The following is a 24,785-nucleotide window of genomic DNA, read 5'->3' as shown; positions in this document are numbered from 1 at the left end:
CTGTGCCTCTGGGTCCTCATCTGTAAAATGGGGAGGATTTCTGCCTCCCCTCTCCTGTAAGGGTACCCCAGGCTGTAAAATGCTTTCAGCTCCTTGGATGGAGCTGTAACGAATACACTGTAACAGACACACTGCTCAATCCATGTGGCTAACTGTGACGAAGGAGCTGGCGGTGCGGACCACATTGCGGCACCCTTGACGGGGACTCACCTCTGAACAAAGCCCTCCAGCAGACTATGCAGGACGTGGCTGCGGTACCTCATGAGACGGACATCCTGAGGCGTGCTGTCAATACACTGCCCATTCAGGATGGGGCGCTCGAACATGTTGCTGAACTCCTGCCGGGTGCCCAGGAAGTCAGGCCGAACAAAGTCTACCATGCACCAGTACTCAATGAGGTTGTTCTGGAGCGGGTAGCCCGTCAGCACCACCCGCCGCCTGGAGCGGATGTTCTTCAGGGCCTGGGATGTGCTGGCATGGCAGTTCTTAATCCGGTGTCCCTCATCACAGATAACTACATCCGGGCCAGGGCGGGATAAAGCCTTCTCGATCCCTGCAGGAAAGGAACACGGAGTTACGTGGTCAGCTGGTGGCCCTGCTTCACAGGGCAGCTTGCTCAACAGAACAAAAAATGAGCAATTACGAAAGTCGAAACCAATCTCTGGTTTGCAGTGTCGCGTCGGTTCCTGGATACGAGAGAGACAAGGTGGGAGTGGTAATATCTTGTACTGGGCAAACTTCTACTGGGCAGAGAGATGACCGTGGGAGCTTACACCCAGCTCTTCTGCAGGAGACTAGAGATCAGGACAGAGACCTGAAGGAGAGCTCTGTGGTGGCTCGAAAGCATGTCTCTCTCACCCACAGGAGCTGGTCCAATAAAAGATAGGACCTCCCCGCATCTTGGCTCTCTAACTTTTGCCCAGAAACCAAGATGGCTCTAGCAATTGGAAACCGGCTCTTGAGCCACCAGCTCCAATCTGGCCTGGGTTGGTAGAGACCCGAGTCATCTGAGGTTCATTTCATGGGAATTGGGAGTCTGCCTAGTCCCTAGTGGTCCTTTCACTAGCTCAGCACACAGGTTGCTTCCTTTATTTGCGGCCTCAGCAGGGAGCTCGAGGACTGAGTGAATACCGACACCTTTCTAATTCCAAGACCAATCTTCCAGAACAGGGTTGTTTCACAGCAGTGATGCTGATAGGTGGGGACCATTCTGCACCTGCTCTGTGTAAAAACTGGAGGACTTCAGCTGGTAGCCAAGTCTCTCCTGCACCTTTTGCTAGCCCGACATTCATTTAGAATCTGCACACATGTAAGCTGACAGCAAATCCAGTCCTGGGGTTAATGGTAACCACCTCTGACATCGGTGCGTATGTGCAAAGCAGCTGTTCTCGGCTGCCCAGTCACCATTTGCTCATTGAGCCAGCTGGCATTAGTAGAGTCTCCCGGCTGCAAGACAGGCAAGTATTTCCCAGGAAGTCTCCCCGCCCACCTTTCAGAAGCTCCTGCTGCCGGTCCTCCTCATCCAAGTCGATAATGACAGGGCCAGCTTGTTTCTTTGTTTTCTTTTTCCTTCCACTGGCAAAGGACTTCTTCAGCGAGAGGAGACGGTACATCTCATAGCCCATCAGCAGCACCCCACCGTCTGTCACCCAGTCAGTCACCACTTTCGCTCGGGCAGCCGTCGTCCTAGACAAACAAATGCACAAGCCATGAGACCTCTTCCTTGGGCACACAGGGACCTGCGGAAAGGGTTCCTGCTAAGGGACAGGGCCTGCTCTCCAACTCAAAAGGCTTGCTGGCATGAGCTCAGACCAGCGGACACGTGCACTGACCCCTTTCCCATGAAGCTCTGGTAGAGGATTCCAGCGTACGGAGGGCAACGTGGCTGAGAAAGGGGAACCCTTAGAGGTCAGGAGGTGCTGAGTGAAGTTTGCTGTGTTGAACCCTAAATCATATTTCACAGGACAATGGACTCCTCTTCTGTGAAGTGTTAGGGACGAGACCTCTCCAAAGGGCGCTGGTGTGTGTGGCTGTCCTACTCGCCCACTGACAGCACATACCTAGCCAGCAATCCGAGAGGTAGCAGAATTATTTCCTTTCCCTCCCAGCAGCATGAAGGACAAGCTCAGATCAGAGGCTGGCCGCCTCCAGCTTTCCCACACACCAGAGCACTGTAACCCCCCCATTCAATATAAGATACACCCAAGAGGCTCCAACGAAAGTCAAATGAATAGGACGGATGGTCCTCTCACGAGGGGAGGGCTTCAGGGAGCAAGCGTGTTCGAGTGCCTGGAGAGTGATATAAATTCCACCAGACGGTGTGCAACAAAAGGACTGTGCAGCGCTGCAGCTGCCAAGAATACACTCTGCGTACAGTGTCAAGGACTGCACTCTGCCTAGGGATGCTAACTCGTCTAGAATCCCGCAGGCACAGCAAAACTGCATAAAAGTTCAAAGGAGGAATCAGAGAGGAACGTGACAATTCCCAGAAAAGCCAACACTAAGTGTGCAATCGCGCAGAAGGGCCGAGGAATCACGTGACTTCCTAAGCAAGCAATCGTGCATAACGGCCGAGGAATCATATGACTGGCTTCTAAAGGGTGGAGGAAGCAATGCAGGCCCCACACTGACCAATGCGCACCCAGCATCAGATCGGGAGTTTGAGGAGTTTTCCCATGTGGTGGTAAGTTGATAACCTTGAACATAAGAATGGCCATACTGGGTCAGACCAAAGGTCCATCCGGCCCTTTGGCCACAGTGGCCAATGCCAGGTGCCCCAGAAGGAGTGAATCAAACAGGTAATGATCCAGCGATCTCTCTCCTGCCATCCATCTCCACTCTCTGACAAACAGAGTCTGGGGACACCATTCCTTACCCATCCTGGCTAATAGCCATTGATGGACTTAACCTCCATGAATTTATCTAGTTCTCTTTTACACCCTGTTATAGTCCTAGCCTTCACAGCCTCCTCAGGCAAGGAGTTCCACAGATTGTCTATGCGCTGTGTGAAGAAGAACTTCCTTTTATTTGTTTTAAACCTGCTGCCCATTAGTTTTATTTGGTGGCCCCTAGTTCTTATATTACGGGAACAAGTAAAATAACTTTTCCTTATTCACTTTCTCCACATCACTCATGATTTTATATACTTCTATCATATCCCCCCTTAGTCACCTCTTTTCTAAGCTGAAAAGTCCCAGTCTCTTTAATCTCTCCTCATATGGGACCCGTTCCAAACCCCTCATCATTTTAGTTGTCCTTCTCTGAACCTTTTCTAATGCCAGTATATCTTTTTTGAGACGAGGAGACCACATCTGTACGGAGTATTCCAGATGTAGGTGTACCATAGATTTATATGAGGGCAATAAGATATTCTCCGTCTTATTCTCTATCCCTTTTTTAATGATTCCTAACATCCTGTTTGCTTTTTTGACTGCCGCTGCACCCTGCATGGGCGTCTTCAGAGAACTATCCATGATGACTCGAAGATCTCTTTCCTGATTAGCTGCAGCTAAATTAGCCCCCATCATATTATATGTGTAGTTGGGGTTATTTTTCCCAATGTACATTACTTTACATTTATCCACATTAAATTTCATTTGCGATTTTGTTGCCCAATCACTTAGTTTGGGGAGATCTTTTTGAAGCTCTTCACAGTCTGCTTTGGTCTTAACTACCTTGGCAGAGAAGGGCATAAAAAAGGGGTAAGAGAAATCTAACCCCTCACAAAAAGATGCACATTTTCCATGTACTGAAATCCTCCCACAAGGGCATATTCTGCATCTGTGCAGAGGGAGAGAAAGTAAAAGGGCAGAGCATGGAATGAGATCAGCTGATCAGCCTGCGGACGTGCGACAGACATGCGGATCCTACAGCTGCCCGAGAAGCAGACTAGTTGCTCCGAGGGGGAACCCATGGCACCTACTTGTGTTCATCATTCAGGATATGGACTTTGAAGAAGCGTGGCTGAATTTCTTTCGGGTTATAGTCAGCAGGAAGCGTTTCGGGCGCGGGGAGCCACATGTTGAATTCTGCTAGCCAGTTCTGGAGCGTGTTCACCTGTGAGGGGAAAAAATGCACCCCAAGGACTGAGTATGTATTCTTCAGATATCCAAATTCAGTCCCTAGCACTGAGAATGCAAAGCTAAACAGGCCGCGGAATCACATGCAGCTGGCCGCAGCTAGAATGAACCATGATGCACCATCTCAAAGAGGGGAGGAACGAAAGCAGGCGAATGGCAGCGAGGTTATGGGAGGGCTTTTGCTAGAGTACAAGGTACCAATCCTCCCCGCCCCCATAGCTATAAAAAAAAAAAAGACAGCCACACTGGTGGGCCTGACAGCTTCATACAAGCTACTCACAGGGACAATGGCAAGGACAGTCTTTGCCTCTGTGTGCCGGAAAAGCACGTCCAAGAAAGAGATGACCTGGATGGTCTTGCCCAGCCCCATGCTATGGGCCAAGATGCACCCAAACCCGCTGCTGCTTTTAAACCTCTCCAGGGACTCCACCAGGTTATCGTACAGGAAGCGGATTCCGCCGATCTAGAGAAAACAGTGGAAGAGTTGCCAAAGAAGTGGTGGAAAACAACAAAACGGGGAAGACATCGACACTGCAAGAGTTTATAAGGTATATGGGGAAATGAGAGATCTATTGCGGTCTTTTCAGCCACAAGGACTTAATTAATTTGTTAAAATATTGCTCATCCAAGCAAGAGGCGGAGGAAAAAATCTCTATCAATATCATGCCAACTGTCGTCATGCCTAGTTTGCAAAACTTTCCAGGATATCGTTCGGGAATCTCACCATTCTACACACTTGACACTTGAAGGGATGTGATTCAGGCAGCGCAGTTATACACACGACAATATTCTTCTCTCTACGTATTCTGACATGGCAACAGCACAGGCTCGAAGACTGACGTGCCAGGATCTGCTCATCATGTAACAACAGCCAACGACCTATGAAGCTAGGGGCCTCGTTTAATGTCTCTCCCCCATTTAACTCTGCACCAGCCACTGCCACTAAGCCTGACCACAATCTTCAGGGTGGCAGCTCTGCCAATATCATCGCTATGACAAACCACCAGCCCCCGTGAGGCCCCAGCGTGGAATCCAGCTCCTGGGACAAGGGAGGGGTATTACTACTGGCCCCAGAACTCCTGTACCTGGTGAGGCTTCACTGCCCGGGCAAGCTGCGGAGCCAGGAAAATGTCCTCTTCATTTGGTGGATGGTTGATGTTGACAATGACCTGCCCCAGAGGATCCAGCTGATTTAAGGCGTCATTCACATGAGAGCCGCTGCTCTCTTCCGTGCCATCGTCCTCCCCCTCGTTGGCAGAGTCGCTGCTCTCCACAATCTGGAGGGCCTCATCCTCTCCTGAACTCAGTTCGATCACTTCTGTCAAACAGCCAGAGGTGGAAGGGGTGTCAGCTGTCCGCCAGGCTTGCAAACAGGAGTCCCCTTGTCAACACAGGACTCAAAAACCCATTGCAAATGCAGAGTTGAACATTCAGATACAGTTGGTAGCCAGTGCTTGGCGAGGGCAGCTTCGCCTCACGTGGGAAAGGTTAAGTAAGGGCAATTTGGGAGTGGGATTACTGGAATTGGCACAGCAATTTTATACAGACTGCCTTTAGATGCGTACAATCTGGAGACAGACATGGCTTTGTGGATAAATGGGACCATTTGGGAGAGACACAGGGAGGTGAGAGAAGTTGGCTGTGAGCCTTACCATCTTTAATGCCATGCAGTATTCCTTTTGCGTCATCTTCACTGCCACTGCTGGTGCTATCCAAGCAGATCACTTCCTCAGCTAGGACCTGAGGAGGAAGCTGAGTGGCATCCGCTGTTCTTAAAACTATTTCCTCTACACAAAAACAGTAAACAAGAGTAAGAAACACTACTAATCAGCAGGAAAGAGGCAACACTGTTTGGAATCAAGTCAACATGCTCTTCTGCACTCGCTGTAGCTAGTCTCAGCGGGGTCGCTGTTCAGTCTGTAACTTTGAGAGCACCGAGTTGACCCGTGGCACCTTAGAGACTCACAAAAATATAGATCGTAGCATGAGCTGTCGTGGGCAAAACCCACTTCCGCAGATGAGCTCAACTAATTAGTCCTAGGATGCTCCATAATCGACTCTTGCTGTTTTACCTACGGTTAAGTCTCAACTTAGTGGGTATTTCACTTCCCTTTTCCCCACCTCAATGGCCTTGATGATTCTCTCTAAACACGCTGCACTCACTGTTGGGTAGCTCCCTGTTACAAGCCACGTCTGGAGTATATTCTTCACTGAGTCTCTGAAGCCCAGAGCGTCCCAAAGGCTGAGAAACCCAAGGTCATCTTTTAACCACGCTGGGCCACACAAGGGGGAAAAACTCCCTTTCTTACTTGATGCTACATCCTGCAGAGAAAGTACAAGTGCTCAGGGCTGAAAGAGGCCACCTTTTCCCAGAACTGCGATCTTGTGGTCCAGGATTTAAGCTTTCCCTTTGGGCAAATAACTCTCAAGTCTTTACATTTGTCAAGAACATTTTAAAAGTATGACTAGAGTGTAACCAACACAGTGTGGTCTCCAGGTATCTGCAGACAGTCTGGAAAATAGCTCAGAGATATGAACAGCCTCCTTCATTCCAAAGGGCAGTGCTAACTCTGAACACTAATTATACTTGTTTATTAAATGCACTGTCCATTATTTCACTGCCGGTCAACACAAAGGCCAGAAGAGCAATGGCCCCACTGTGAAGACTTGCCCCACCTAAGCAGAATGACGTTTGGGTGGGACGTCTCAAAAGGCAGATGCGTGTGGGGCATGGGAGAGTACAACTTTCTTCTCTTCTTTAGCGCCGACCCTCAAAACTTGCATCAGTGAATGCCCCTCGCTGATTACCTGGAAGGAACTCTAGCGGTACAGTGGGGATGGCCACCGGATAGTCCTTTCGCTGCTGCTCCAGCCGTTTCCTCCTCTCCAACTCTTCTAGCTGGGCCGCTTTTGTCACAGCCTCGAGCTGGTCCTCCCGCAGCAGCTTTCTGAGCACAGGGGCAAACACAAGCCACGTTATTACATCACACCCAGACACAGACTCTCCTAAACAACAGGGAGCAAAGTGCTGGCTGGATGGAAAAGGTGAGGGGACAAGGGTGTGTCTATGCTGACATGCCTGGGAACAATTCACTGGAAAGGATCTTGCTGCGAGCAGCAGAGAGGATGTACGTTATTTGTTTCTATGGTATTAGAGTCTACAGCCAGCCAGCAATGACACACCATCAGGCAAAAGGAAATGTGTTAGATGACAAAGCATCAGTCCACACAAAAGCCTTTAACAGAACAAGGAAACCAATACTTTCCAGTCACTGCCCTGTTCTCCTGGTCTTTCTGGGCACCATGACTTCACATGCCTTCCAAATCTTACATAGTAGGGATGTGAATGGGTAACCACTTAACTGGTACCCGGTAAGCATCACTTAGTCAGGTACCTGAGTACCCGCCCCTCCCGCAGTTTGCCGTTAGCAGAGGGTTGCTCCAGCCTCACTGGAGTCAGGAGCCAGCTCAGCTGTCCCCCCCCCCCACATACTCAGAAGGGCCAGAAGCTGAAGCCGGCTGCCCAGCATGAGGTGGGGGAGGCAGGAGCCACCTCTCCCCCACATGCATGCGGCTGCTGACTCCTAAGGTTTACGCAATTAACGGGGACTGTACATCCTTATTACATACACCGCTTTACAGGCAATCCCACGAGTTTGGAAAGAGTCCGTTTTTCCCTTTCAGATTAACGTGAAAGGTGTTGGATTTGCTGCTCTGGAGACAATTCCTCTCTCCAGAAAATGGGCCATCTGCTCAGTGGCAGTCAAAGGCTTTGCGACCCTGCCTTGCCAATTCACCCTCGCCCTCAAATGTAAGACCCTCCTCCTCTAGGAGTAAGGCGCTATCTTGGTATGCAGGACCCAACGAGCCATCGTGCCTTTGGGTAAGGCTGCCAAAGAGGCTACCAATTGCCATGTGAACCAGATCTAGGCCCCCAATTCTTTTCACAAAAGGGGCATCAAACTACCATCAGCTGGTACAAGGCTCCATACTCCATTAGGACTCTCCTGAGCCATCTGGTTCCCTGTAAATAAATGTTAATGCAAACTTCTAGCAGCCCTACATCCTGCCTGTGATAGCAGGGACCCTTAAAAGCAAACAAACCCCATTCCTCTTAAATTGCTAAAAGAAGGAGAAATGGCAACTTTATAGTCCCTGGCTAGGACCTGGGCTTTCTTGCAAACAAACAACTACAGGAGCGCAGGAAAAGGGTTTATTTCAGGCTATGGACAGTATCAGCAGCTCTTGTAGCTCACAGACACACCTGAACCCATGATATTGACTAGAACGTAAGGGTGGAACTGAGGGTCAACTTTTATACTTAGAGATCAATTGTTTTGCTGATTTCCTGTATTTGCCGCTGCCCAGCTGAGCGCATTGCTCTTCTGAGATCCCCAGTGGTTCACTTGCCTCCACGCCTCCCCCACTTTGGTTTTCAGAACAGAAATTGCCTACTTTGCTGGTGGCCAAAGTCTAGCAGCAATTCACATTCAAACCAAGAGACCCCACGTTTCCCTAGTAAGACCGCGGGACCCTTCCCATCTCTCTGATGCCCACCTTATGTTCCTCCTCATGTGAGAAGGTTTCTGAGCCCTCTTCTTTTTGGTGTCCTCAGAGGCCAGGCTCTTATGCTGGTTCTGTAAGCGTCGCTCTGCCCGCTCACTCTGAGATGAGGTAGTTGAAGTAGAGCGTTGCCAGTCTCCATCCTCGCCGTGCTGAACACGGTCGCTGTTGAACACATCTTCCGGACGCTGGTCTGAAACGACAGGGCGACAGCACGCTGCAAACTACCGTCCCACGCTGCCAGCCCCACTCTGAGCTGAAAGATCCACCGGAATCATTCATCCCTCTCCGGGGTCATACTTGCATATGTCTTTGAGGGTCAAACCTGTCAATTGACATCTCCCTGCCGCTCCGGGGGCCCGCCGTGATGCTATGGAGGACAGCGTTAGGGTTCTAGGGCCAGGGAAAGTGGCCACACCATTACAAACAGAGACACAAGAGGAAAAAATTGTAGGGTCCTCCCATGAAAATGAAGTGAACAGTCTCACTCACATCCAGTGTTTTCTGGCCTGAGATCTTTTAGGGGCCAGAATTAGGAGTGATTGGGAGAGGCACTCAACTCCTAACTCTCTCTCCTCTGTCTGGAGTGGTTTGAGCAGAGGAAGGCTTCCCGTTGATACTGAATGAGGGCAACCTACAAGTCTAGATGCAGCTAAAAGTCAACGTGCATAGGACAGGGATGTAAAAAGTTAACCAGTAGGGGCTGGAGCAAGTCCCCGCATGCCTCAGGCAGGGGCCATGCAGGGCCCACCCAGAGCAGCCCCTCTCCCTGGAGGACCTGGCCGCCCCCACCCCCAGACTATACACTGACTCTCCAGGAGTAAGCTGCAGAGCCCACAGCGAAGTCTCTCCGGGAGCCGAGCCGATAGCCACCCGGACCCGACCCCAAAGAGGCTTTGCTGCCAGCTCTGCAGTATAAATCTTAGTTAGGTTTTATACAGCAGAGCCCCTACTGCGTGTAACCGCTAGGAAATGTGAGCCGTTACACGGTTACAATTTTAAAGGCATTTTTACATCCCTAGTGTAGGCTACATGGTAGGAAGGGCTATAAGGGCATAAGAGCAGCCACACTGGGTCAGACCCATGGTCTACCTAGCCCAGCATCCTTCCAACAGTGCCCAGTGTGATGTTTCAGAGGGAATGAGCAGCACAGGGCAATTATCAGGTGATCCATCCCATCACCCGGTCCCCCCATCAGGCCGAGGCTGAGCGTCACCCAGAGCATGGAGCTGCGTCCCTGACCAACTGGGCTTAATTTATCAAATTCTTTTTTGAACCCCATTATACTTGTGGCCTTCAGTGCAACCTCCGGCAGGGACATTCCAACAAGCTTCATAAAAGGGAGCCACCATTCCACAAAACCTGCTGCCCAATATTAACAGCAGAGAGAGAGAGAGCGAGAGCGAGAGCGAGAGCGAGAGAGACAGAGACAGAGACAGAGACAGAGAGAACTTGGATCCCATCTCAGTGTCAACTCTGCTCGTCCTACACAAGAGCTAAAGGAGGACAGTGACTGGGCACAGGCTGCCTTTGAAACAGACAAGGACGGGGAAAGGCTGGGCGCAGCAAGGAAGAGGAAAAGGTCCACCCACAAGCAATGTGTTCAGTGGCCCCAGAATCTTAGGACAGTCGAGTCCCCCGTCATGCACACAGCTGCCACTAGAGGCTGCCATATTAACACGCCATTCACATTAGTTTCACCACTGATTTCTCCCCCTCCAAGTGGGTGTCCCAAGAACAGCATCTTGCTAGATGAGATGGTTAACAGCACTGCAAGCTCAGCTCGGCAGATTCATTCAGTGGAGATCTCCCAGAACTACTGGCATATGCCCCCAGTCTAAACACAAACTAAAGCAGGACTTCTGAACGCAACACATCTTGAGTCACAGCCAGAACGGGGACTCAGAATGGGCCATTTTCTATGCACAACTGAATCACTATGCCTTGTCTATGCTAGAAGAACGGTTATCAGTAATAGGTGCCACCAAAGGCACAGCTGAGCTTGTGCTGAACACGGAACCTGGTTTGCTACAAATGTAGACATGGACAAATTGATCTCCGTGTTAGGAAGCTGGCAGGTTTTCTAGCATCAACATGGATTTACAATCCGCTGCTACCACAGGCCTCCTTAAACACACAGGCACATGCAGCAGGCGTCCTGCTCATTTGCAGGGCGAAATTACTGCTCAGAAAGATAAGAGCTCTGCCATTTGCACTAAAAATGTCATTGGGTCACATTACTCCCAATTCTTTGTCACTGCCGTGTCTTGGCTCACAATTATATAACTAGATCAAACGATTGGATAAAATAGGGCAGAGGAAAGCAGCAACTGCAGCAACGTGACCACATTCTACAGGATGAGTCATTAAACAAGTAACTTTCCCAGAGCCAACACGCCATTGGTTTTCCCTGCTGCCATCCCACCCTGAGTCCCTGGGCACAATAAGAGAGGAATATGAAGTCCGTTCCTTCTGCAACCTGGTGATTTACTGATGCAGCACCCGGCTGTCCCTTTGCACTGACTTTTCTCCAGCAGAGCTCAGAAAAGGGTCCTGGCAGGCAAACCTGGCAAGTAACACAATCCAGAGTTGACCCAGCAGAAGGCTGCAGCTGCCTCCAGTCCATGTTTCCCTATCTGTCTTTCCGTCTCTGTGCATATTTACTTTTCCTTCCTCTTTGGTATTGGCTCCAAACCTATTTAACACATGTTTAAGTGTAGGTGAGACACAGCGGTGCCAAAAATTAAAAACCAACCCCTCTTACCTGAGCGCGGATAGGGAATACAACCCTGATCAAACGGTTTGTCCCTGTTCGAACACAACATGACTGAGCAAGCTAGGACCTTGTTCAATCTAAGAGTTACACGATTGTTTGCCCTGCATAGACAATTCTAACATGAGGACTTCAGAATGGCGACATGCACGATATATTCCCATTGCCACAATAATGTCTTGGCCATAATAGGGGCGCCACGAAAAATCTCACCGGTTCAGCTGAAGTGGTGTCAGAACCAGTGGGAGCCATGGTGGAGCAATGTTCCCACGGCTGGGTGTGTTTTAGGGATGTAAAATTCCATGTAGTTAGTTAACTGGTGGGCACCATGGGGCTGAAGCAGTCCACGACTGCTGCAGGGGGAGGAGGCTGCTTCAGCCCCCCGCTCACCTCCCCATGAACCAGAACCGGTAAGCATCACCTGGTCAGGGTTAACCATTCCCATCCCTAGTGCATTTTACCACGATGTTTAGTAAAGCTGCTTGGGCAGGCTTCGCACACGTTTAAAGCACGAGAAGATACCAGGCCTCGTCCAGGCGACACCTCCGAGAGGCTCTCGCAGCCGAGCTGACATTAGACCCCGTGGGGTTTAGTTTTATTAGATTCCCTACAGCAGATGCCGACCACCAGTCCCGCCTTGGTAGCACTTTGCTTGTTGTGGCAGACGGTGTGAGGGAACGTCCCAGTAGCAGTCTGCCTCTCCACCTTCGACTGACCTGCTAATCCGACAGGGCTACAGTGAGCAGCTTTTTCCACACTGTAACAATTTGTCAACCACGTTTGCACATCCACAGCTGCCTAACCATGCTTACGCAGCCAGTGCCCCGGGGGAAAGTCTGGGCATGTATCCCATACTGCCTCAGCCATGTGCACTGCACACTGGCTAGCCCTATCCACCCAGGGTGCTGGAAGAAGGCCCACCAGCCAAACTGGCTGCGTTTGCATAGTCCAGGGACGTAACTACCCAACAGTGTTACAACCCAGGCACAGGACGACGGTCATGCGCTGGCCAGGATGAACCAGGTTTAGCTTCAACAGCCATGTATCCAATGTGCTGTGTGTTGCCACAAACCGTATTTGGAGCCAAGTACACCGTAAACCCTTTAGGACAAGGACCATCTTTTTGTTGTGTGTTTGTATGGCACCTGGCACAAAGAGCTCCCATTTCGTGACTAGGCATCCTGAGTGCCATCACCTCCATTAACAAAAATTATAAACTATGTGACCAACTGTCCAGGTAAAGGCCAGTGTGGACAGAGAACAGCCTGTCTACACTAACAAGCGAGTCAAGGGACCTGGTTACAACATGGCTCCAGTTTAGGACGCAGACAGGGCCTTGACCCTGTTCTGTACTTGGGCCTTGAATACGCCCTGCACTACAGATCAAAATGGTTCTTGAACCCTCAGCAGACAATTGTGTTGTAACTTACATTGGTTGTGTCAATCCGCCCAAACAAGCGCAGTCTCCACTACAGAACTGTGCTAGTGCAACGTTTATCCTTGCAAATAAACTGGCAGAAGGGGCCGTGATGCAAAGCAGCCACAGCAGACATGACCACGTTCGGCGAGCAGAGGGTAGCACATCCATACACAGCCCCTGCAACCACTGTTGAAAGCCATAGGAATTGTTTCAAATATCCCACAAAGTGCAGCTCAACTACCAGCACCAGCATCATATTTTCTATGCTTCAGTTTGGAGGATTTTTTTCAAATAATTTAGATAAAAATAAATATGCTTTAAAATACACATTTTCTATCTATGTAAATGTTCACAGTTGTGCAATGACAGCCTTTAAGCATTTATTTTCATTTATTTGACTATTCAGAGTTGTGGAAAACGATGGTGGGGGACACCAAAGAATGTTTTAGAGAGAGAAGAGGTTGATATTCAAAAAGCGAAAACTTTGTAAACTGTTCAAACACAAATTGTCAACCTCAGATGTCAAAACATACAAAATAAATATCCTGAAATCAGACTCTAATAAAAGTTCTCAAACAGAATTGTTCTTTCTTTGCCCATCATCAAATTCCTATAATTATTGCTGGAGATATTTTGCATGGAGAAGGGACATAGTGACACTAGGGTTAACCGATATTTACTAATAAAAATCTAATTTTTCCAACCTACCTGTGGTGCACGAAATACATTCCACACAGTTCTGTCTTGCACACAGGAGCAGAACCTACACCAGATACTTGCAGATTCATCTGCTTCTTCTGCAATCACTGCCAGACTGCAGATGGGCCTGGAGACCACTCAAGGGGGTCCCACTTTATTCTTTTCCTGGGCATGTTTAGTTTTGACAAAAGACAACCCAGAGGGACCTGACAAAAGTCTTCAATATATTTAGGAGCATGATAAGGAAGGGATGATGCTCAATTGTGCTCCATGTTCACTGAAGGAAGGACAGGTAGTCATGGGGTTTATCTGCAGGAGGAGAGATTTTGGCTAGATACTAGGGAAAGCTTGATCAAGACAGTTAAACACTGGGGTGGGCTTCAAGGGAGGCCTCACCACTGGAGGTTCTTTGGTTCTGCCTCAGCACAAGGGGCTGGATTCGATGACTTCTCGAGGCGCCTTTAGCAATGCATTTCCATTATTCCATGGTCAGCCCTGGTTCTCTGTGCCCCACCCCAAATTAATCTACCTCTCAATAGAGAAGGAAAGAAAACGGTCTTCACTAGCTCTCAGGATCCAGTCTTTGAAAACCTCCACAGTTTTTATCAGGCCAGCTAATTAGAGAGCAAAAAGTCATTGTTCTCCTTTTAACATAATCAGCCTCAGTCCTTCAAGCAACTCAGCAGCTTTAGGCCCCTCCCCCGGAGCAGCCTAACAAAGAGCTAATTATGTAACCATTACATAAGCTGACACACCCACCCACCCCAGTACACACACAACCAATCTTTCCTGGTCCCCCCCCCCAAAGCTAGCAGGATCCCGGGGGGGGGGGGGCGGAGCAAGGGGGAATACACCACAAATCTCTCCCTCCCTCTTGAATAGATTGTCATACTGAACAGACAGCCAACTCTACAAGTATCCATCACGGTTAGCCCCTTTGTCTACATCGCTGCATGCTCAGCTTCCTCTTTTTCTCTCACTCACCTTCCCCTCGCTGTCTTGCCTTTTAGGCTTTTTCAGGGACTCCGCTCTCTTCTGGTCGGTCTGTTTCTCCTCTCCTCTGTTCCCACTCACGCCTACCTTGTGGGGACTGAGCAGAGGGCTGCAGACCACCACTGTCAATGCCAGTCCCCTGGAAGAGTTTGCTAAAGAGCCAAGTGAGGCATCTCCCTGGCCTACAGGAGAAGCCCAATGCAGTGCAGTCCAGAGCAAAGACTTTGTGGCAGAGATGCCACTTGCAGAGACTACTGCTCGCAGCATCCAATGCTTCATCTTGACCTGGGTTAGCCACATGACAGGCTGACAGGAAAGAGGAGGGCAACTGCCAACTGCGTCGATTAGCTGTGGGACTCGAGCTCAGGGGCAAACTGCAAACGTGGCTCTCAGCTGGGCGAAGAAGTCAGTCACCGCGGGCTGGGGACCCTCACCTCTGATCCCTCGCAACGCAGACAGCAGAGCACTCTCTCCTAGCGGCGCTCATTGACGAAAAACAAACACTGCATGAAAAGCAATTATTAGCGGGAACATAAGCTAATTCCCACTCACTCTCACGCCTCAGATTTGCACACAGTGTAGGTTGCAATTGCTGGTCACTTGCAATGAGTCATGGAGAGGCACAAAATGAATCATCCAGTCTGTATCTGCTCAAGCCCTGGAGCTTTCTGTCTAATGCTTGGCCTGTCACACAGCACACACATCAACTCCCCTCTCCTCATTAGCACTGCCTGACTTCTCTAGGAGTTAACACCAGGTCTCTCTTTTGTACTTGTCACAGAAACTAGAGGCAGAGCATGTCATATGAGTGTAACAAACAGCTCCGCTTGCAGTTCGAGTAACACATTCTTCATTTAGCTAGATGTTTATAAAGTGATCGCTCACTAGTGTAAAGGCAGCGCGCTCAAGGCCTGCAGAGAGGGAATAAGGGAGCCAGCTTTGTATAAAAGCACTCCCATCTGGTCCCGGGATTGGAGGGAGGATATGGTAATAGGTGCTGAAGAAAGTCCTAATGAACTCCTTAGAACATGGTTATAACAGTGGAAATAAAGAAAAGTGAAAATCTTGAAGGGAAAGGAGGACAGGGATCTCCAAATTCCTTCTGGGAGCGGAGGAATCCACAGCCAGTGGAAGTTTAAAAAAATTAAAAATCCTCTTTTTCTGAGTTTTTCGGAGTGCATCAGTTGCAGATGAAGTGTGCTATGTAAGAAAACGTATTTCCTGGCCTGAAAAAAAACATTCACAAGTAAAAAGAACAAATCAAAACAGGAGGGGAGGGGGGAAGCGTCAGAAAGAGGCAACAGAACACGAGGAGGGAATGAAAAGGGCCAGAGTGCTCCCAGGCAAACTGGAATGCCAAAAGGCCAACTTTGGTGACAGACAATATATCTTCTTACCCTGGGATTATGCAAGCAGAACCGGGCCCCAGATATCCAAAAGCTCTTGTTCCGGCCAGGCCTCACTGCTGCACACTCTAAAGAGACCCAAGTTACATAAACACTAAAGAGCACTTATATAAGCTTTTGTATGAGACACACTTGCAAGCATCAACACCCCAGCTGGAGATGAAAGGCAGGTAGCTGTTCCAGCCAAGTCCAACCTATGCAGAACTACATCCATCCCATAACAGCCTGCTTCTGAGGGTAGGGCTAGACAACAGCACTCCCAACACACACCGTTTGAAATGTATGTCCTTATTCAAATAATATCCTCTTTCTAATCTATGCCAAGAACTATAGTCTAACACAGTGTTTCTCAACCTTGTTTTATAAAGTACTCCCTTTAAAAAAAAAAAAAAAGTACGGCCAGTACCTACAGTTTTCAGACACACAACATTTTTTTTTCTACCACTGCAACACATTTGTTTAAACAACTTAATCGTAGCTGGGCAGGCAATGAAATTTTTGGGTGTAAAAAGTACAAAAATAATAAAGCGCTGTAAAACTTAAAATAAAAATTCAGTTTTCTCCAAATTTCAGTTGTGTTGACGTTCCCCCCAGACTTCTCTGGGGTAACGCTAAGGGTACCCGTACCACTGGTTGAGAAACACTGGTCTAACAGAGCCCAGGACTGACAGCTGGGAACCGGCTTTCTATTTTCACTTCTGCCACAAATCCCCCCAAATAGGAATGTTGTAAACCTCAGTTAAATAGTCACATTGTGCTTTGAAATCCTCAGAGGAAAGGAGCAGAGAAATGCAGTGTCATTACCCAACATTCCTATTCTCAAATCTAGAATGTATCCACTTTTTCAACCAGTCCCCCCAAAATATTAAATGCTGCCTCCCTCAGATATATTTCTCTTTCACTCTCCACCCACCCCGAAAATCAGGAACTGACCTCCATTATTCAGTAAAAGTGACAAGGAGTCCTGTGGCACCTTGTAGACTAACAGATTTATCAGAGCATAAGCTTTTGTGGGCAAAGACCCACTTCATCAGATGCAAAATGGGTCTTTGCACACGAAAGCTTGTGCTCCAATAAATCTGCCACTGGACTCCTCGTCGCTTTTGCAGATTCAGACTAATACAGCTACCCCTCTGATACTATTATCCAGTAGTAGACCATCTGTGATTCACTCACATTCGTCCTTCCCACCCAATTTAGTTAGACAAAACTAACGTCTGTATGACTTCAATGCTATTACGTCAGGAAATGTTTCCGTCCCCAGAGCTGGGACTTTTCAGCACGCTGCTTCTTCAGTCAGGGGACATAGGAAGGCACTGAAACGTCACTTTTTGGTAAGCCCTGTTAACCAGTATCCTAGGAACCCAGGGTTTTGTTTTTTCAACTAGACTGCCAAAAATTAGGCACCAAAATAAAAGAGGCCTGATTTTAGCCAGAGCACCTCCTGACTTCAGAGGAAGTTCAGAACCTCTCAAAATAAGGTCATTTACTATTTTCATTTAAGAGATTAAATATAGATGTAGGCACCCGAGTTGAAAATTTCAGCCCCAGAAACATGCCCCAGTCTATCGTATGTCCTGCAAGATGGGTCCGTCTTGAGACTCCCATTATTGTGGGAGAGCCATGTAATTTACAGGGGCTTGGAAAACAGAATGAGTAGAGAAGGTGGGGGAGCAGGCATGTTGCATTATGCAATGATTACATAAGGATTAGTTTACTGTAGGAGGCTGGGAGTCATAGTATTAGCTTTATACTAGGATAGCCTCAGGGTAATGAGCGATAATAAAGAGGGGATTATTGCTGCCACACGCTTCCAAGGCCACCAAAACAGCAACTACAGCAAACAGAACTTTATGATCATCCTTACTTGCAGCCCTCTCCACAGCCTCATTCGGGGCTTATTTAGAAAAAAGGGGATTTGATCTTGATCAGTGTTTAAAGACCATTAGACTAGGTTTCCTTCCTTTAACATCATTTTTTACTGGAAAAATGGATATGGTACTTGGACTAAAAAAACCCAACTCCTATAGGCCTTAATTCATTTGCCACTTTCTGCTTCAGTCCATTAAGTAATCTCAGGGGAATTCTTAAGGACATTGTTTGATGACAAAGACTTCACTTGAAGAAAGATGCAAGTGCAAGAGTGAGAGTCACTTTGTCACAGATGCTCCTTAGCATTTTTCCTGGTTTGTGTGTCCAGAAGAAGAACAGAAAACACTTTGAAAAGCAGAGTAAGATGGGTATGAAACATCATAGCCGGACGAACTATTTGTTTCCAGGTTTATTCCTAAAATACTGGTGCTGCTCAGCATACTCCCAGCCGGGAGCACTGAACCAACCTGACACAGAACACAAAAGGGCTGCAAAAGTGTCCAGTGATCCCAAGAATCACATCAATCAAAGCCTGAAGAAGCAGCCGTGATGTCAAGGAGAGACACCATCTCAGACAACATAGAAGATAGAAACAATCAGTCTTGGAAAGAAAACAGTTTTCCCACAACAAGCAATGGCTCTGCACTGGGTTCACTGAAGAAAGAGAGATGACAAAGCCCCACAATCACAGAGAAGGGGTTTTGTGGTTTGTTTGGTTTTTTCATTATCCCCGTATTAGGGAAATGACTGATATACTGAGCTGAAACAGGGTACAGCCAGTGTATAGTAACACCACAAAATTTCACCACAGGAAAAATCTGGAAAATGTCCAGATCCAAAAATATGTTGCAAAATACAATGATAGCAACACAAATGCTGGGTGTACAGAACATAAATGGCTGAACTCTCTCTAAAAGGCAGTACAGTGAACTAGACTAATCAACAGCCATTTAAGAGAGAAGAGACGAGGAGAGAAAGCACCAACTTGTGCAGAAATAGACAGGAGTCAGGCTATCCGGGTGCCATTCCTAGCTCTGCCACTGACTCAGCATGCGACCTTGTGCAAGTTACCACACCTCTGTGCTTCAGCTCCCTCCCCCCCATTAAAAGGCAGTAAGAGAGATTCCTTACCTCACAGGGGTACTGTCAAGGCACTTGGAGAATCTGACATGGAAAGTGACTATAAAATGTAATGTTCTGATGTGGATTATTTTTAGTAAGTACACAATGTTAAATCTCGGGTGGGGGTTCCTCCGTGCCAATGCAATACAAATAAAAAAAAGGGAAATTATTCTAAATTAATGTTGCAAAGCATCCTAGAATTTTATCCTCCTCTCTCCCAATTCAATCCCCTCCCGCTCCCACACACATACACAGGCTGAAAGATTTAGAACACACACATCTTGAGGATCCTTATACTGCATCTTTCCCAAAAACCTGTACCATTGCAAACATCCTTGCCACTGGAAAGGGAAGGCTCCAGAGCACACCAGCCAGACAGGGCACAAGCAACATGTGCGCTCAACTCTCAGAGCTGTCTGTGCTTTGCCACCCTGGAATCTAGCACAGAGCTCAAGCCTCCAACACCAATCCCTGTGTGATACCGTGCTGTGTAGGACTCGTCTGTGGGCTTGCCCCAGCTTTCATAACTCTCACCAACTAGATCTTTCCATTTGAGTATTTCTTGGGTTTCCTCTAACCCTGTGCTAACCTCAAGTGTATCACCAGTAAAAGCACCTTCCCTTCTTTCTTCTTCCCCATCTTCAGCTCAGTTATCTACCCTACACTGGGCTGCGGGCATCATTTATATGTTCCATATTCCGAGTTTATCCGAGGCATTCTGAATTTAATCCCCTTCCCTTTTCTATCCAGGCCCGTCCCGATGTGGCTTACTCATCCTGCCTGCACAGTCACTCCTCCAGACTGAAGGCATGCAAAGTGAACAAAATGGATCCTAGTCCGACTTCAGGAGGTTGGCTATTGTTCAGACACACACTGAACTGCTTGATTTGATTGTAGCAGGTGGACTCCTTTACATAAGCTTCATGAGACAGAGCAACAGACCTCACAATCTGTAGCCTTCTGGTGGGGTCAGAGGAAAAGAGCTCCATCTTTGATACCCTGCCCATCTGACACTCAAACACAAATACAGCACGCCAAGAGCGAAAGGCTAAAAAGGAGAAGCTTCTCTCAAATATTATTTCTTCACATCAGAGACCAAGTTTAGAGGATCCAGTTCAGTGAAGCAAGCTAATGTTAATATTACCTATCACGCACGCACCCTTACTGGGACAAGCAAACAAAGAAAAAAATTGCAGAGCAGTTCTCGGCAGCCAGATATAAATTACAGCCTGCCAAGAAATAGGAAATGGTGCTAGGCAGATCATGTATTGCTTGACCAGTGCCCTGAGGTATTGAGGAGCAAGTAGCTTAAATATATTAACCATACCTAGTATTTTACTAGCCCATGTTCTCAGAACGCCATCAGAGACAGAGGAAGAGCAAGAAATGCATCCAAAGAGGCAAAAAGAGGATACTGAAAAAACTGCCAGTAAGACAATCACATCCTCATTCACTAAATAACTTCGCCTACAATTCAAAGAACAGCAGAACTTCAGCTGCAATCCTGTCATGTCAGACAGACACGGAAGGTTTAATCACTTCTTTTACTAAAACCATGAACTTTACAAACAAATCCAGTAATACAGACAAAGACAAAGCAAGGAACTCTTTTCTTACATTTTCTGTCAAAATTATACGTGCGTTGAAAAGTGGCACTGACAGACAAATGCCAAACCGAAATCTGTGTCTTCAAAACGCTTTCCGATCCCAATACATACAAGGGAGCAATTCTGAGGAGCGTGCTCCAAATATTAGTTGCCATATCCCAGCATGGATGTATTAAAATGAACAGTGTCACCATAAAGCAGGAAAAGAGATTAACTTCCCCACCCACCCCCCAAATCTTACCTGGAAACTGCTGAGACTCATCCAAGAGTAACATGCTGCTTGCAGTACTCGGCTGACTAAGGCAAGGTCTCCGTCAGTGACCGACTGCCTGGGTCAGTGTTTTAGTGAAGGGTCAATAAGGCAACAAGTTAATCAGCCTCCTCGGCTATTCCAGGCTCAGGGTCCTCAGATGAAAAGTTTGTAGTCGCTCCCAACAGTTGGTTGCTTCTGCCAGGAGCAGTGAGCACTAACGATGCTCTGCTGGCTTTGTCAGTATGTACCTGGGAAAATGACCTGTGACAGTCCCAGGTAGAATACAGGCTAAGTAAAATCCTGGTACTTCATAATCCTGAAAACGACTTTGGTAACTAGCACTTAGTGCTCTGTGCCACAAGCCCAGGGCGTGAGAGTCGATGAGCAATGTCCTCCAGGACTCTGCTGCGGCTGAGTGGGGTCACTGTTCTATAACCGGTTAACTCTGCCTGGTTTCCAACCACAGCAGTGGTGTCTATCTCCCTCCCTTGCTCGGACACTCACATGGCACAGCCCAGCATAAAGTAGACGTGCGGGGTAGCTGGGGACCAATCACCAGAGCTATTCTGACCTGTTAGCTTGGGATCGGCATACGTGCTAAATTAAGAGGCAGTAACGCCAGCCACTCCTGAGAAAGGGGGTGGTTTTAAAAGGCAGACGAGCATGTAAGTGAGGCGAGTGCATGCGTGTCTGTGTATATGTGGGCTGGTGTCTCTCCTCTCTCTGGTGGCTTGAGCAGCAAAGTTGCACGCTGTTCAGTTCTGATCCCATTTACTCTGCTGGCAATCCATTCCCACTAAAAGCAGCAGAAGCGAAGACGGGAATAAAACAAAACTCCTTACATAACCATTCAAACTCAACTAGGGCCCCGCAGAGGGGGAACTCCAACAGGCAACAGGAAATCCACAGCCAGAGGCACACAGATCGCAGCTATTCTGCAGAGACACACCAAAGGTTATCGGGCCAAAGGGAACTGGGGAAGTTAGAAAACAAGTACAGTCTTTGGCTTTGGGGAAAGGTTGTCTGTGAATTTTCTAACTTCTCACATGCTGTTTGCTAACCTAAAACAGACCAAGCAGGTGAAACTGGAAGATGGGAAAACAATATCACTCAGGAACCTGTAACGTTCTTACACAACAACAAACAAACACCAAAACGTCCTGATTTTTTTCTTATATCAAAGTGTTTTACAGCAGATCCCCAGAAGAATCTGAACACAATGAAAATGCCACTTAAGATCTGGGGCTTTGTAAAAGACAGATCTTTAAGAAGAGTCACCTCTGCTTCCCACACACAGGGAAGTCACTCCTTTGTACTAGCAGGGTTCCCTCACTACACCACTGGTAACAGGGAACGAGTGCTTTCACGGCTACGTTTGACACCTTAGGCAGCTAATGCTCATGCATGACTAACCTTGCTACAGAGACCTTCTCCATGCCAGATTCCATTCACCGAGAAACTCGATCATTGTAGAAAGCAATGTGCCTGGGGGTGACGGACTGGAAAGAAGCATCCACTGTCTAGGGAGCTCTTAAATTACTCTATTACAAACAAAAATGTCATTCACTGAAGATCTGGTTCTCTCAGCCATGATGGTACCACAAGAGACAGCAAGGCCTTTGTCTCAATAAAGGTGGGAGAAAAAAGCATATTTTTTTCTTTTTACCCAGCTGCCCCTTTGTTTTCAATTTAAACCAATGTTTTACACCCCACCCCCAAAAAAAACCAACCCCAGAAAAAAGTGGTTTCCCCCCCAATTTTCGTCCTACTTTTGTATCATTCAAAAATATTGGTTAAACACTGGAATAAGTTGCCTAGGGAGGTTGTGGAATCTCCATCACTGCAGATATTTAAGAGCAGGTTAAATAGACACCAGTCAAGGATGATCTAGACCGGGGTGGCCAACCAGAGACGAAGAGCAAAAATAGCAGTGGACAGAGGTGCGGAGAGCCACGTATTATATATTTATTTTTATATATCTAGCTATAGAAAGATAGACATAGCACACAAAATGTAGTGATAAAAATAACATTACAGGACATTTCGGACAAAAACCAGTAAAAAGGTCTTTAGTCACTTAAATTCACCGCCAGTCCATAGATCTTCAGACAACTTGACAAGGAACAAACATCAAATTAAAAAAAAAATCTTTACAAATACAGTAATATTCTCACACTAAAAAAAAAAAAAAAAAAAAAAAAAAAAAAAAAAAAACCACATACCCACCATGTATTTTAAATTTAACACTACTGCCCTATTATGTCCTGTGAGTTTTTTAAAATTAAACTGAACTGAGAAGTAAATTAGCACAATTTGAAGTGCCTATCCCACACTGCAAATATGAGAGGTTCAAAAACAATAAGGGACAGCCTCATATCTCAGAATTGCTTCAGCCTGGCAAATAATAGTCTTTGAATTTTCTTTAAAGAAACACAGTGTAAACCAAGTACATGCTGATTCTTTTTTGCCTGGGAATTTAAATATGACATCTGTGTTGGCTGCCTTATTCTGCATCTACAAAGACTTTGAGTTTAAGGGGCTTCAGCCCCGCCCTCCACCCCAATGCTGTCCCCCTCCTGCAGAGCCAGGCACTCCCAGCCCCCCCCTCCACTCTAACCCAATCCGTCTCCCCTCCCCCAGAGCCAGCCCTCCCCCCTCCGCTCTAATTCAATCTCTCTCCCCTCCCCCAAAGACAGGTACCCACCCCCCTGCTCTAACCCAATACCCCTGCCCTCCCGCAGAGCCAGGCACACACACACACCCCACCCCCGGCTCTAACCTAATGCCTAGGTCCCGGAGCCACTGCTACATGCTTCTCTCTACAGGCGCTGGGACGCCGTGCACCGAGTGGTCAGCCATGAGCACACTCTGGGACGCTGTGTGCAGAGCAGCCGGCCGTGAACAGTCCGGGTGCAGGGCTCAGAAGCAGCAGGAGCCGCATTTTTTTAAATAAAAGAGCTGCATACAGCACAAAAACCGCAGCTTGGCCACCCCGGTCTAAACGGTACTGGGTCCTGCTGTGAGGGCAGGGGACTGGACTCGACGACCTCTCAAGGTCCCTTCCAGTTCTAGAGTTCTATGATTCGATTCTATGTTTAAAAACTTTGTTAGGAAAATACATTAATCTCATGCAATATATTGTATTACACTAGTATAGGTTGGACTTCCAGGTATGGCACCCTCAGAACCCGAGAGGTTCCAGACTAGGGAGTTTGCTGGACTAGAGGAGATCAGTGCCGGCTTCTCAGCTGCTGACCATTGGGGTCAGCTCCCAGCCCCCTGCTCCAGCTGCCTGACTCTAGCCCACAGCTACTGCTCCCCACCTACAGGCTCCCAGCCACCGGGCTCCAGGCCCCAGCTGCTGAATTCTTACCCCAGCTACCAGCCTGGCTCTCTGGTCTGGCACAATCTGTGATCCTGCTCTGCTGGTTCCCCCCCATTGAGGGCTTCAACACTGGAGAACCCAGTGGTGCAAGACCAGACATTGTTAGGACTAGTGTCCTGGACCTGAGAGGTTCAATCTGTACATTATTAGTCTGTGTGTATGTGTGCTGAAGTAAGACTGTGGATTTATTCTAAAAAATACACACAAACAAACAGGCACGCATGTGTGCGCATCTGATTCGCCTGCCCGCCTCATATACATTTCAAGCTGTTCGCAGAGAACAGTGTGAAGAGTTGACACACTAGAATGGGAAGAAAATGAAAATCGGTCTCAGTACATTTCAGAGTGCAAGGAAGGATTCAAAGTTTTTTAAAAACCAGAAACAGGAGAAAAGGATGAAGTTGGGTAGATGCACTAAGGATATAAAATACTGTTGAACCAATTAACCAGTTAAACATTATGTTTACCCAGTTAATTGCTTAAATTAGGGGGGGGAAGGCTGGGTTTGCTCCAGCCAGGTTAGACCCACTACAGGCAGCAGCTGCTTTGGCCAGTTAACCATTCACATCCATAGTATGCACAGCAAATGACGTGGCCCAATTATTAAATGTAC

The 24,785-nt window shown here is 47.7% G+C and overlaps 1 protein-coding gene across 4 annotated transcripts in view; it reads right to left on the bottom strand.

The window, feature by feature from the left end:
• RAD54L2 (RAD54 like 2) overlaps nt 1-24,785 on the bottom strand; it is a 94,078-nt gene that overhangs the window by 17,739 nt on the left and 51,554 nt on the right. For 3 of the 4 annotated variants that reach the window (XM_075939463.1, XM_075939462.1, XM_075939464.1), the window contains 8 exons: nt 8,637-8,835; nt 6,888-7,027; nt 5,732-5,866; nt 5,165-5,397; nt 4,360-4,542; nt 3,923-4,056; nt 1,490-1,686; nt 211-553 (listed from right to left, as the gene is read on the bottom strand). In XM_075939463.1, coding sequence (XP_075795578.1) covers nt 211-553; nt 1,490-1,686; nt 3,923-4,056; nt 4,360-4,542; nt 5,165-5,397; nt 5,732-5,866; nt 6,888-7,027; nt 8,637-8,835 — 1,564 coding nt within the window. Of the gene's footprint in view, nt 1-210; nt 554-1,489; nt 1,687-3,922; nt 4,057-4,359; nt 4,543-5,164; nt 5,398-5,731; nt 5,867-6,887; nt 7,028-8,636; nt 8,836-20,775; nt 22,493-24,785 lie in introns of those variants that run through there. The other variant, XM_075939465.1, reaches the window with a different exon arrangement.

Source organism: Pelodiscus sinensis, chromosome 11, assembly GCF_049634645.1.
Source record: "Pelodiscus sinensis isolate JC-2024 chromosome 11, ASM4963464v1, whole genome shotgun sequence".
Classification (NCBI taxonomy): domain Eukaryota; kingdom Metazoa; phylum Chordata; order Testudines; family Trionychidae; genus Pelodiscus; species Pelodiscus sinensis.
The sequence above is the reverse complement of the archived record's forward strand: the minus strand, read 5'-3'. Positions and strand labels throughout refer to the sequence as shown.